Source organism: Notolepis coatsorum, assembly GCF_963971535.1.
Source record: "Notolepis coatsorum genome assembly, chromosome: 2".
Taxonomy (NCBI): Eukaryota; Metazoa; Chordata; class Actinopteri; order Aulopiformes; family Paralepididae; genus Notolepis; species Notolepis coatsorum.
The window spans coordinates 179,412,851-179,428,121 of record NC_140166.1 but is presented as its reverse complement, the minus strand read 5'-3'; the positions used below and the strand labels follow the sequence as shown (position 1 = coordinate 179,428,121).

General features: G+C 44.2%; 1 protein-coding gene across 1 annotated transcript in view; it reads left to right on the top strand.

Annotated features, from left to right (window-relative positions):
- scfd2 (sec1 family domain containing 2) overlaps window positions 1-15,271 on the top strand; it is a 325,751-nt gene that overhangs the window by 262,462 nt on the left and 48,018 nt on the right. Inside the window, exon 6 of the mRNA XM_084307430.1 lies at window positions 5,040-5,185. Within this exon, the coding sequence (XP_084163556.1) occupies window positions 5,040-5,185 (146 nt within the window). The remainder of the gene's footprint in view (window positions 1-5,039; window positions 5,186-15,271) is intronic.

Genomic DNA, 15,271 nt, shown 5'->3' with positions numbered 1-15,271 from the left:
AGACAGTATTGGCATGAGAGGCACCCAGACAGACAGGCAGGCAGGCAGACAGACAGACAGACAGACAGACAGACAGACAGACAGACAGACAGACAGACAGACAGACAGACAGACAGACAGACAGACAGACAGTATTGGCATGAGAGGCACCCAGACAGACAGGCAGACAGACAGACAGACAGACAGACAGACAGTATTGGCGTGAGAGGCACCCAGACAGACAAACAGACAGACAGACAGACCGAGGTGTTCTCAGACCTGCACCTACTCCGGGGTCCTGGCCAGGCTGAACACACTGCCAATGATCAATATCCAAACCACAAACCGCGTCCCCACAGCCACCGCAGCCAGCAGCCCGTCACAGACCCAGCCCCAGACCTGCACTGTATGCTTTGGCACCAAGTCAGCTAGCTCTCACACTATACACACACCTCTAGCTTTGCGTCCCTCACCCCTCATACCTTAGCCCTGAAAATCCACCCCTCTCTTCAAACTCCCATTTCATAACGTTCATGCTACATCTTCACCAGACAGTAGAGCGGTCGTCTGGTAATCAGAAGGTTCCCGGTTAGATTCCCGGCTCCTCCTCCTTGAGCAAGACACCTAACCTCTAACTGCTCCCAATGAGCAGGTTGGCACCTTGCAAGGTTGCCTCCGCCCTTGGGATGTGAGGCATAAGATGAAAAGTGCTTTATAAATGCAGTCCCAACATTTACCATTTAACAGTCAGCATAGTCCTCCAGTGTAGCCTAGTGTTACAGTATGTGTGGTTCAACTCTTGGTTTCTTGCAAGATACTTTCAATTGTATTGTATGTGTGTTTTATTGTTTTATTGTTTTCAAATCCTTCTTACAAACACTCATATTGTGCTCACAGGCGGCGGGTGAGCTGGACATTAGGGTAGGCTATTATGGGATGCGACTTGCGCAGAGTGTGCTAAATTTTCCCTTTTTCTTTTTTGCTTGGACACAAACGGTGCTGTCCAGGTTCTGATTTCATACAATACACACACACACTACTAGGCTACTACAGCGAGCCCCATTCATTTCATATAGTGCAAATTAATTGTTCAAATGAAGGCATCCAATATGATTAACCATTGTCTTACCTTAATGCAACAAAAAAAATGCGACGTTTCGCGCATCAATGATCTTTTCTGCTTTAAGTTTGTCTGTGGGATCACTTTCAATGTGAAGCGGACTCAGAGTTGACCGTCTCTCTTGGCGCATATTGTTGTCCTTAAGCCAGTTTCGGATGCGCCTCATTGGGAAAGGCCGTTCACAAGTTGCGGTGCCGACGGCAATGAAGGAAACGTTTTCTGTAATTTGGATCTCTTCATGCTTTGAAAACAATGTACATAGTAGCTCTAAAAAGTTTCCACGGTTTGATTAACTCTGACTCAGTCTCATCATGCCCTCGGCCTCAGGTGATCCAGTGTTATGCCCAGGCGGCATGTAACTTGGAATGGAGTTCCAGGTCTTGGCAGCTCTCACGGAGAGGGCTGCTTTGCTAAATGTACTTGTCCTTAATGGAACAGCCAAGTCACCCGGTACAACAGTTCTGAACCCGAACGCGGAACTGCAAGTTTGTTGGTAAAAAACTACACGCGAACCTGGAGGTGAAAAATCGGAAAGTGGGGGTGGGGCTAGACCATGGAGGGTTTTGAAGAACAGACTGGCATTGGTTAGTTTGATGATGCGGCGTGATTGTTTACTGCCTGCAGTCTGGAATGTTAACGGCCACCACACCTACTGCCATTGACACCTTGGTTGGCCGACCCTTGCGTATTGTCACCACCGGGCTGCAGCAGCCCACACACATCTATATGAATTGAAAATGGGGGACCCTGATGGAAACAAGACAAACGTCTTTCTCAGGTCTGCATCCCCTTAACAATTGTATGTATTGAGCCGTACTGTATTGTACCCATTCTGCAATCTGTTAAATAAAGTTTTCATTCATTCATTCATTCATTCATTCATTCATTCATTCATTCATTCATTCATTCATTCATTCATTCATTCACACACAATATCGTAGCCTAGGCTGCCTATAATAATGCGCAGACTGGGTCGGCATTGCGTCCCCTGGCCTTATATACCCGCCGCCTATGTGTGCTCCCAGGCGGCGAACACCACGTCTTTCTCTCTCTCTCCACAGCAGACTCCTCTGTGTTCTCGCTGTGGAAAGATAAGGCCCACATCTTCACGCTCGGGCTCCATCAGATAGAGCCTGTTTTTCCTATGAGCTAACCCCCATCAGCACAGTGGAGCACAGGGGCAGGGAGCGAACCGCAGTGCCAGACGATTTACATTCCAAAAGACAGCAATTCAAAACAAACAACCCACCGGGCTAAATTTGATATGTCCTATGCGGAGGAAGAAAGGAGTTTGAACAAAAATAAAAGAAGAAGAAAAAAAAAACATGATATAACTGCGATTAAGGCAGGCCAAAGTCAAGCTGCTCTCTGTGTGTTATCTCACTGTGTTGGTATTGTAGTGTACATGGGCCTATCTTGTGTTTCCAAAATAGAGTAGAGTCAAGGAACCACAGTATGGATCCAGCTCCTTTTCCAGCTACGGTAAGGTTATGTATTGTTTGTTGGACCAGAGAAGGAGAGATTAGGAGCAGCAATATTGTGAGCGAAACTGAACATGTCTGAAGAGAAATTATTCTTATTCTGCTTTCATCGTTAATATTGGATTGTAGCCTGTAGGGACCTCAACGGTTCTTACATAAGCTTGGAATAAGAGCTTTACATGGGTTTTCATGATTTAATGGGAACCCTATGGTACTAAGTCATGCTTGCTCATTCACTAGTCAGAGTTTGGGTGCCTGGCAAACACAATTGCTTTTCTTTTTCCCGAAAAGACTAATGGCAACATTCAACTACCCTGGAGGTTGAGATGGATGTGCTGTTGGCTGTAGTCCAGGACATGTCTGTTGTATGGCGGTAGTGTAATTAACCAATGATCTAATGGAGTGGTCTAACTTCACCCTAGGAGGGAACGGACAGGAGGCGTTTCCTGTGGCTTAACCTGTTAATCAGCTGGCCTCTCCTGATGGGAGGAGGAATCATCTGTCAGTCATTTAGTCAGTCAGTCAGTCAGTCAGTCAGTCAGTCAGTCAGTCAGTGACTATCAGTCAGTCAGTCAGTCAGTCAGTCAGTGACTATCAGTCAGTCAGTCAGTCAGTCAGTGACTATCAGTCAGTCAGTCAGTCAGTCAGTCAGTCAGTCAGTCAGTCAGTCAGTCAGTCAGTCAGTGACTATCAGTCAGTCAGTCAGTGACTATCAGTCAGTCAGTCAGTCAGTGTGCTACAGTATTACTTTGAAATACATACAGGGTCCATATAAGGGTATAAAGCTGGCATGTAATAAGCAGGGATGTGTTCTTCATGGGACGGGGTTGCACTCCGTGCACCCAAAGATTTGAGCAGAAGCGTGTGCACGCACATGCACGGATGTGCACGGCACGCGCGTGCACACAGGAATGCGCTGCACTCGCCAACTCGCTATAAGTACCCACCTGGGCTACTTTGCATATCAAAAGCGCCGGTCGTCAGGTGTGTTAAATACGTTATCAGATACATTCACACCTAACTTGTGAATGAAATGTGTTACATTCCATTCGTAGAGGCAATTAGGCATTGTCTTTAGTCTGTGCTTAAGCGAGAGAACATTTATGCGCATGCGCGGGAGCGCGCACACGCACCGGGAGTGCGCGTGCACGTGGCGTCATTAGCGTGCATGCAATCCGAGTTTATATGTAATAAGTAACTTTTCAGCCTAATGATCAAATTCAAGAACAATTCTGTTTGGATTCCTTTTCTTTTAGCAAGGTTTCCATGCATCATGAAAAAGAAAAAGGCTATGCAAATATGAGTCAGCAATAGTTAAAACTAAATGTCTATCCTATCTATCTATCTATCTATCTATCTATCTATCTATCTATCTATCTATCTATCTATCTATCTATCTATCTATCTATCTATCTATCTATCTCGCTCTCTATCTATCTATCTCGCTCTCTATCTGCCTACCCCCTTCCTAGTGTCTCTACTTTCCTTCACTCTCTCACTCTCTGTGCATGAAGGTTGTGTTGTCTCTTGTCAGGGCATGTAGGTCTTGTCATGACCTCGTTTGGGATGTCTTGATTGTGTGTGTCTATATCTGTGTGTGTGTGTGTGTGTGTGTGCGTGTGCGTGCGTGTGTGTGTGTCTCTCTACCTCCCTCCCGCCCTCTTCATCTCTCTACATCCCTCTCCTTCCATCTTTCTCTACCTCCCTCTCACATTCTATATTTGACTTTCTCTCAACCTCTCTCCATCCATCTCTACCTCACTCTCACATTCTCTCTCTCTCTCTCTCTTTCACATTCTCTATCTTTTTTTCCTTCTTTCTCCTTGTCTATTTTCTGTTATTGCAGAGCAGATATTTCCTCCCTGGGCTCATGCACATTATCTTTTGATTAGACAGCAGTCTTTCCTGCAGGCATAAGGGAGCTCTTGTGTTGCTATGCGTTCACCGAGGTAATTGTGTTGAATAGACACCCAGCCGAGAAAATTACCTGCAAACAAGAACACATGTTTCTTCTCAACCTTTGTTTCTTTTTTCCCCCTGGCGTGCATTATTTCCCTGCATGTGTTAGCTATCATCTCAAGTCATAATCATAATTGTAGACATACCCTTGCGCAATTGCCTCTCTTACACAAGTTTACTGAACACAGATTTAAAACTATAATATGAATCATGTGAATTTTGTTTATTTGTATGTTTGTTTGGTTTGTCATTTATCAATTGATGAAAATAAAACAATAACAAATGCATGTAAGACTTCTAGGAACTGTGTCCTCCTGTGATGTGTTGTGTACTGACTGTAAGCCCTGTGTCTGTCTGTGTGTGTGTCTGTGTGTGTGTCTGTCTGTCTGTCTGTCTGTCTGCCTGCCTGCCTGCCTGCCTGCCTGTCTGTCTGTCTGCCTGTCTGTCTGTCTGTCTGTCTGTCTGTCTGTCTGTCTGCCTGTGTCTGTGTGTGGTGGTAGGTTGTATAAGCCCAGAGGAGATGACCATGGAGAGAGCTCACTCTGCTGTGGGGGGGGTGTTTGAGACCCTGAGAGGCCTGGGATCACTGAGAGGTCACCTCAAGCAGCTCCGCTCTGTCTACACTGCCAGCGATGGAGTTCACCAGGTCATACACATATTACATACCCACTTTCTCACACACATGCAAACATATGCACACATATGCAAAATGGGCGTTACCTAATTAAATATGCGCTGATTTGCATATATCGCCAGGCTAGACATCATGAATGAATGAATGAAAAACTTTATTTAACAGATTGCAGAATGGGTACAATACAGTACGGCTCAATACATACAATTGTTAAGGGGATGCAGACCTGAGAAAGACGTTTGTCTTGTTTCCATCAGGGTCCCCCATTTTCAATTCATATAGACACACACATTGGATGATGCCAGATAAAAAAAAAATCATTATGTTGACACATAACACAATGAACTATGTCTTTTTATCATCCCATAAATCAGGAAATGCTGTCTACAGTCATAGAAAGAAAAATTTATAAATGGTATAAATGTACTATAAATCAGGATATGAATGATATATCAACAAACCCCTTTGTAATAAGATGCAGAGTATAGATAGGAAGACATTTGGAAAGTGGTGTTTGTAGGTGCTAGGGAAATGGGACATTTCATCTCTTGCATGTAAGAAAACTCATTTTTGGGAAAACGCCCTCAAAGTTCTGTATTGTAATTGTGATCTATGGACACAATCAGACAAAATGAAGTAAAATAAACAACTAATTGTGTGTTTTCGGTATTTTATTGCCACTAGTTTGAAATAAGACATGTTAAGGAAGCAAAATATAACAAAATCTCAATATTGTTGAAAAAAAGCAAAAAGGCGATTTCGGGGGTAGTGTCTCGCCTTAACAACACACATCTAATAACCATTTTCCCCATTAGTTCACTGAGTTCCTTTGGTTTACAGAGTTGGCCGAGTCTCTATTGTGGTGAGTCTGTTGTGGTGTGTCTCGTGGAGACGACCATGGAGTTGTAGAGATGAGGACCTCGAGCCAACCCCCCTTTTGTCACAGAGCCATACAGTTCTATAGCTCTTAACTCTTTCTCTGCCAGTTATTATCCTTATCCTGTAGTAAATGCGCCGCACTTTATATAGGCATTTTCACTGTGCGTCGCGGTGTTTGCAGGGCTATATCTATATTCTATATTATAGCTATGGAGACAATACTATGGCTCATTTGACAGTAACTATCCCTCGTTCAACATGTGTAAAATAATCCATTTTTTCATGTATACGTTCGTGTGTTATCCCGTCGTGAATATTGTATAGTTTCAGAGTGATCCTGGCTAATTCCTGAAATGTGATTGATTGCGCGGTGATTGATTGAATGAACATTTTATTAACAGATTGCAGAATGGGTACAATACAGTACGGCTCAATACACACAATTGTTAAGGGGATGCAGACCAGAGAAAAACGTTTGTCTTGTTTACATCAGGGTCCCCCATTTTCAATTCATAATGAATTGTAAGTAAGGGTGTAATTAGCACCGTGCAATCCATTCTTTGTGGATCTAGCCCTAAGACTCCCGAGATGTAGCACTGAACGGCACAGGAAGTCCTTCATTCCGACAGCCATCAGACTTTATAATGCATCACTCTGCCTCACTGCATCACTGAGCACAGGGTGACAGTACTATCTTCCTGGACTTTTACCTTTACTTTTAAAACCGACATTGTACAATTTTACACTACTACTGTACACTACTGTATATTTCTGTATATTTTTACTGTATATTTTATATTAGAATGTATATACATATCATAGGAAATGTATATCCCGGACCGTATTTTATTTTATTCTTACGTCTTATTTTTATTCGTATTCATGACTTTTGCTTTGCCTACCTAAATGTTTACTGTTTACTGTGAGCGATTTGTAGTGCCAAATTTCCCTCCGGATGAATAAAGTATTTATATTCTATTCTATTCTATTCTATTCTATTCTATTCTATTCTATTAACTCTTTCCGTGCCACTCACGAGATTTCTCGTGTTTTTTTATAGGTGGTTGAAAGCCACTCACGAGATTTCTCGGAATTATTATTATTTTTTTTTTTAGCGATCTGAAAAATTATTGCATCACCCGAGCCTACCCGAGTATAGCCGAGCGGCGCCGGCGATCACTGTGGAAAAAAGCGCCCCCTGTCGTCTCCCAGATGACATAAGTGATTTTGGAATGGACTCAATGAAAATGAATGGGGAAAAAAATCCGGTACTCCACATTTTCCAGTCCACTGATCCAGCCGGGGTTACCACAGTTCATTCTGGAACCTCAGATCCCCGCTGATCATGGAGTTCTACAGTATCGCGTTGGATCCATACACGTATCGATTTTTTCGAATGGTGATCAGGAATTGGAATATACCAGTTGGATACCATCTGATGTCAGGTAAGGACTCTATGTTATCAGTGTTAGGATAATCAGAGTAAGTTTGATGAAGATATAGGCTGTTTTGTGAAATGTCTTCTTTCGGTTTCACTGTAAAAGTCAGAGAGGAAATCAACGAGGCGATTATCCGTGCGCGGCCGTAATGTGCTTGCGTGCACGTATAATATTGATCATCTAGCGTTTATTTGAAAACGATTCATAAAAAGGCCGACGAATATCAACGTTGTGGAATATTCCACTAAAAGACTATTTTCATAGAATGCTCCAGAATGGGCTGTTTTTTATATCAAAACGGGGGCTTTTCTAACTGCTCTGAAACGGAAACGACGCGATAAAAAAACAATCTGCCTTGACAGCACTGACTGGAAAATAGTCTTTGATAATGCGATGGGCAGATTAGACACATAGCCATAATTTAAAACATAGATTATTAACGTTAACATTGGCGCCGATGGTGGCATTCAGCCGGTAAAAAGGCAAACCAGGCGTGACGCTCAAAGTGTTAAGTTATATCCCACTTTTCTATCTATGAAAATATTTTGGATGTTGCCTGGTAGTAGATTATGTCTTGCTTTATACACCATTTGTGCAGTTTTCAATTCCACTAAATCCCAAAATGTCAATGTCTGTGATTAAAAAAAGAGTCCATTGGTGTGTTCATAATATCCTACATTATTCACTATTCTGATTGCTCTTTTTGATGCATGGTGCTTATTGCCTGTAGGGTGCTCTTGTAGGTATTACCCCAAACCTCCACACAGTAATTGAGATATGGCAGAATGAGCGTGCAGTACAGTGTATATAGTGATTCATGGTTCAGAATGTGCCTTGTTTTTCCCAGTATTCCAACACTCCTTGCTAACTTGGACCTGACATGGTTGGCAGCTGAAATTGTGGAAACCCCATGTTGGATGAGAGGAGAGAGTTCAGATTTCCCAGTAAGACCCATTGTACCGCTTCCACTACAATGCAGGAGGTGCCATACATTCTGACACGTGTCTTCAGTGTGTAGGAGACATGTGTGGAGCAGGGTGGCAGGTGTCTTCAATATGTAGGAGACATGTGTGGAGCAGGGTGGCACGTGTCTTCAATGTGTAGGAGACATGTGTGGAGCAGGGTGGCAGGTGTCTTCAATATGTAGGAGACATGTGTGGAGCAGGGTGGCAGGTGTCTTCAATGTGTAGGAGACATGTGTGGAGCAGGGTGGCAGGTGTCTTCAATATGTAGGAGACATGTGTGGAGCAGGGTGGCAGGTGTCTTCAATGTGTAGGAGACATGTGTGGAGCAGGGTGGCAGGTGTCTTCAATGTGTAGGAGACATGTGTGGAGCAGGGTGGCAGGTGAGTCTGCCTCAGGGCAGCTCTGGCTGCAATTGTAGCTTACCACCACCGGTATGACTGTGTATGAACGAATAATGGACTCTGTAAGCGCTCTGGGGTCACTGGGGTGTCACGAAGAGCGCTATATAAATCCAATCCATTATTATTATTAGGTGTCTTCAGTGTGTAGGAGACGTACAGCAGGGTGGCAGGTGTCTTCAGTGTGTAGGAGACGTGCAGCAGGGTGGCAGGTGTCTTCAGTGTGTAGGAGACGTGCAGCAGGGTGGCAGGTGTCTTCAGTGTGTAGGAGACGTGCAGCAGGGTGGCAGGTGTCTTCAGTGTGTAGGAGACGTGCAGCAGGGTGGCAGGTGTCTTCAGTGTGTAGGAGACATGCAGCAGGGTGGCAGGTGTCTTCAGTGTGTAGGAGACGTGCAGCAGGGTGGCAGGTGTCTTCAGTGTGTAGGAGACATGCAGCAGGGTGGCAGGTGTCTTCAGTGTGTAGGAGACGTGCAGCAGGGTGGCAGGTGTCTTCAGTGTGTAGGAGACGTGCAGCAGGGTGGAAGGTGTCTTCAGTGTGTAGGAGACGTGCAGCAGGGTGGCAGGTGTCTTCAGTGTGTAGGAGACGTGCAGCAGGGTGGCAGGTGTCTTCAGTGTGTAGGAGACGTGCAGCAGGGTGGCAGGTGTCTTCAGTGTGTAGGAGACGTGCAGCAGGGTGGCAGGTGTCGTGGACAGTGGCGGACTGGGACACAAATTCAGCCCGGGACATTCAGACGCACCAGCCCACACACCGGCCCACGCACCGGCCCCGAAACCGGCCCACACAACGGCCGTTATGAAACACTTGTCCAGTATTAAACAACCCAAGGCTGTGGCTAAGGAGTCAACATCAGGGAGACCAAATCTACACCCCGCCCCTAGATGTGCACTCGTGCACAGTGCACACACACACACACACACACACACACATACATATACCATTACTTTGGCTTTTTACTTTTTAGTAACATCTTAGTGCCTCATTAGCCTAGGGATTAAGGATACATGAAGTATTAACTACACCATAATAATATTGAGGTTTTGATCCATAGAAAGGTCTGTGCTACACAATTTCAGTTAGATTGGATTTATTGTCCTTTAATTTGGCACTCATGACATTAGTTGCTTGCCGTTTAATCAACATCGAAAGACCCCCCACTTCCTCCCAGACACCCATTCCAAGAGTCTCAGTCTCTCTCAGTCTCTCTCAGTCTCTCTCAGTCTCTCAGTCTCTCTCAGTCTCTCAGTCTCTCTCAGTCTCTCTCAGTCTCTCTCAGTCTCTCTCAGTCTCTCAGTCTCTCTCAGTCTCTCAGTCTCTCTCAGTCTCTCTCAGTCTCTCTCAGTCTCTCTCTCTCTCTCTCTCTCTCTCTCTCTCTCAATAGTGACTCAGTATTAGCAGAGTTGATAGGAAAAGGGAAGTTTTGTCTGGGCTCTGCTGAGAAGTCATGGGTCAAATAGAAGGTGTGGGGGTGACTAGAGAAGATGGGGAAATTGGTGAGTGGTGACTACTCCCATTTTCAGAATTTGAGGGTTCATTGGAATCTGATTTTCTTCAGAATTCAATGAGGCAGAGAATGCTCTGATTCAGACTGACATCACATCTATATTCTGTATGCTGTTCCAACTCTTTGTTGAGGCTTTATTGAATAAAATGTTTGAATACAATGTTTTTATCGCTGCACCATTTCATCCAATAGAGAAAAACATGTTATCTTCACTAGAATTGAAAATAAAGTTGAAATCTGTGCTAGTAGTGATGGACCCAGTAGTGGGGGCAGTAAGGAAGAAGATACAAATATACTAGGGATGTTCGATATTGGCTTTTTTACCGATATCCGATATAGTCCAACACTTACATTTCCGATACCGATATCAACCGATACCAATATATGCAGGGTTTCCCCCCCAAAAAACGAATAATTTCAGGTAATTAACATTACATATCTCTTGTTGTGGAATTAACACAACATTATGCATACTTTTGACAATAAATAAAATCAGAATTTGTTCTTACTTGCTTGCCTGGGTAAATAAAGGTTAAATAAATATAAAAAATAAAAATATTTAATTTTTCTTTTTTTGAAAACAGATACCGATAATTTCCGATATCACATTTTAATGCCAATATCGGTAGGCCGATAATATCGGACATCACTAAAATATACACATTATAATACACAATTTGAAAAGTAATGTCATGATCTAGGTGTCTTTTATAAACGTTTTCATTCTACTGGATGAAGCTCAACTTCATCATGGCTGCTTGCCATCTCTCTCTCTCTCTCTCTCTCTCTCTCTCTCTCTCTCTCTCTCTCTCTCTCTCTCTCTCTCTCTCTCTCTCTGCATTCACACTCACACACGCTACTGGTGGTCATGAGCAGCATCAGCAAACACAGCTGCCCTGTGGCAGACTGACGGAATCGTGTCTGCTATTCAGCGCCAACCACCATCAACAACCTTCATAAATACATTCAACATTAATGGAATAGGCTAACTACCAACTTAGCTGTAGCAGTTAGCTGTTATATGCAATCACATTTGTTTAACTACGGGGTAGTAGTTGACCGAGTTGTTAGCTTAAGCTAGTTAGCTGTGGTTATTTACAAACATGTAGATGAGACTAATCATATCGAGAACATGGCTAACAGTTGGGAATTCTAAGGTACATCTTATTTAAGCATGTAAAATGGCAACTAATCAATTCAATCAATTAGATTACCAATATTATATCAACATGAAAATTTGGAAGGGAACATAATAGTATTTTATTTTAGTATTTACTATTATAATATTAGTAGCTGATTAATTTGCAGCCCGTCCTAGGTTCTGATTGGCTCTCTAGGTTAGCACTTTAGCTTCTGATGCTGTGGTGGGCACTAGTCCTAACATTGCTAACTAAACTTTTAGTCAGAGAAAAAACTTCACGAGTCACGACTATTTATGTCCACGTGCTGTAAGGAATCAGGAATACGGAAAGCACATTGTCTTGTAATAGAATGACTGAAATCACTGCAAGAGCTAGTATAGGCTAGCTAGCCCTCATGAACCGGCAGACACCAACAGTAGAATATGCACTAGGCTACTGCACGCACCTGTCATGTTACTGTTGGTTCCTTCCACTTGAACTTCATCATTATTAGCAGCAGCAGCTACTCTAACGAGAGCCCTTCCGCTACTAAACATGTCTGTAATTTTAGAACATTGTTCTGCGTCTTTTACTAGCAATTTTTGTTTTTTTATTCTAGCTTTTTCAGCTCCATTTTTTTTTTTTTTTCGTTCTCCATTTCTGCGCTTCTAGGCCTACTCGCGGTTGGGAGGAAACGTGAATCTCATTCACTGATGTCTCATGTCTCATTCAAGACAAAAACAAAAGCACACACCGACTCACACACTGGCCCACACACCGGCCCACACACTGGCCCACATACTGGCCCACACACCGGCCCACACACCGGCCCACATACTGGCCCACACACTGGCCCACACACTGGCCCACACACTGGCCCACATTAGTGGCCCACACACCGACTCACACACCGGCCCACACACTGGCCCACATTAGTGGCCCACACACTGGCCCACATACTGGCCCACACACCGGCCCACATACTGGCCCACACACTGGCCCACACACTGGCCCACACACTGGCCCACACACTGGCCCACATTAGTGGCCCACACACCGACTCACACACAAATATATATATATATTTTTTTTTTTTTTTTTTTTTTTTTTTTTTTTACCAGCCCACTTTGGTTCCGGCCCATCGGGATTCGTCCCGAACGTCCCGATGGCCAGTCCGCCACTGGTCGTGGATATCGGAGGCAATCATTCGCTGGTCAGATAGTTGGTTGTTACAAATGTATTGGGTTAAAAACAGGAGTCGGCTTGAGAGGACCCAACCGGACGTCCTGGCCTGGGGACCCCGGAAATAAGCTCCTTGAATTCACATTGTACGTCGATCTTTATACCATGGTAGAAAGGGGTGGGGTCAGGTAACCAGGTGAGAAGGAGGATATGAGGATGAGACAGGGGGGGCGGGGGTAGGTGATTCAAAGGGAGAGGCTGGATGGGTGACCAGAAGGGGGGAGGAGGGTGAGACACAAAGGAAGGCTAGAAGGTGGGACCATCAGCTCTATTTTCAATCTTTCAAAATGTTCAGTTGCTATTGCATGTACTTATTTGTGTTTCATTACACGTATATGTACATGCTTATCAACTGTTTCGCCTGTTTTATAGCAACACTACTATCACAGACATCTAAGAAGGGAGATCCCCCCTTGAACGGCCCTTCTAAGGTGTCTCCCCTCCGCATTGCCTGTGGTGCTTTTTTCCTATTGCTAGGTTTTTAGTGAGTTTTTCCTTACCTTCGCATGGGGTATGTCTGGGAGTGTTGCATTAATTAAAATTATTTATTTTACATTCTATTTTGGATTTTCTGGTGTTTTTGTCTTTGTTCTTGATTTATTGTGATGTTTCTTCTTGACTTGTTTAAAGAAGCCGTGTCCGGCCCATGGGGACATTAGCGTGTGTTGTCGGGCCTCACGAATAAATTTGATTTGATTTTGATTTGATTTAAAGGTACTAGAAGGAGGGGTGTAGTGGGGGACATGTGGGATGGGGGCGGTGTTAGACAGGATGTCGCTGTGGGAGAGGAGTGTATTGGAGGAGACAGATTCCACTACACATGCGACTCTGAGTTGCGTCTCCGGACGCCGACACATAGGATCGAACATGACTTTGAGGTGAAAGTAGCGATTTTGAATGTGAATGAGATTGGAATCAAGACAACCTTGTCCAGTGGCTCAGGAGGTAGAGCAGTCGTCTGGTAATCCGGAGGTTCCCGGTTAGATTCCCGCTCCTCCCAGGCAACGTGTCGAAGTGTCCTTGAGCAAGACACTTAACCCCTAATTGCTCCCGATGTGCAGGTTGGCACATTGCATGGTTGCCTCTGCTGTCGGTGTGTGTGTATGTGTGAGTGAATGGGTAAAATGTGAGGAACAAATAAGTAAAGCGATTTGGATAAAAGCGCTATATAAATGCAGCCATTTACATATTTACAGCGGGGGACCAGCAAGGGATGTATGTGACTGTGTGTCTCTGTCTCTTCCTCTACCTGTGTGTGTCTCTGTCTCTTCCTCTACCTGTGTGTGTCTCTGTCTCTTCCTCTACCTGTGTGTGTCTCTGTCTCTTCCTCTACCTGTGTGTGTCTCTGTCTCTTCCTCTACCTGTGTGTGTCTCTGTCTCTTCCTCTACCTGTGTGTGTCTCTGTCTCTTCCTCTACCTGTGTGTGGCTCTGTCTCTTCCTCTACCTGTGTGTGTCTCTGTCTCTTCCTCTACCTGTGTGTGTCTCTGTCTCTTCCTCTACCTGTGTGTGGCTCTGTCTCTTCCTCTACCTGTGTGTGTCTCTGTCTCTTCCTCTACCTGTGTGTGGCTCTGTCTCTTCCTCTACCTGTGTGTGGCTCTGTCTGTAGATGGGGCTTCGTCATCACAGTTCATGTTCATGAGAAGTTGTCCTCCATCATTGTGTGTGTGTGTGTGTGTGTGTGTGTGTGTGTGTGTGTGTGTGTGTGTGTGTGTGTGTGTGTGTGTGTGTGTGTGTGTGTGTGTGTGTGTGTGTGTGTGTGTGTGTGTGTGTGTGTGTGTGTGTGTGTGTGTGTGTGTGTGTGTGTGTGTGTGTGTACTCATGCGTTTGTATGTAGACGCACATACCACTCAGGACAGAACTTTCTGTCCTTGTACAGTTATTATTCGTATTAATATGGTTTCACACAAAGGGACAGAACATTCTTCTCACCTAGCTTTCTACCAGTGGGTGTCACTCGTACAAATAAATATGATCTGCAGGTTAAGGTGACTTTTCAGTCATTATGCAAAGGGCCAGGCTAGGATGTGGACCCAAGTGGAGACAGGAGGCAGATGTCTCCTGTCTGATTCAAACCTTTATTTATGCTTGAAAAGTCAGTTGAGGTTGCCTCTCATTTTCAATTATGTCGAGTTACATGAATAATTAAAAACCCAGATGAATATAAAGAGCAGTTACACATCAATAGAATTAGGCAATGATAAAAACACAATAACAAAACAATAAAATACAACCAAAACACTGATACAAATCTGTTAAAACATTTACACAATATACCAGGGAGGTTTAAGATTATGGTCCTAAACTGTTTATCATTTATATGGTATTTAAGCGTAAATTTCACATCAAGTCAGATGTCAAGATATTTATATGAAATAACTCTCTCATGGGCGGCTACGTGGCGTAGTGGGCAAGGCGCTCGCCACGAAATGCTGGAGACGCTGGGCTCGTCAGTTCGAGCCCAGCGCTCCACATTTGCTTTCAGTTTAGCTGGTCGTCCGTACTAATACACATTGGCCGTATTAGGGGGTGGGAAACTGATGGGTGGGGATCG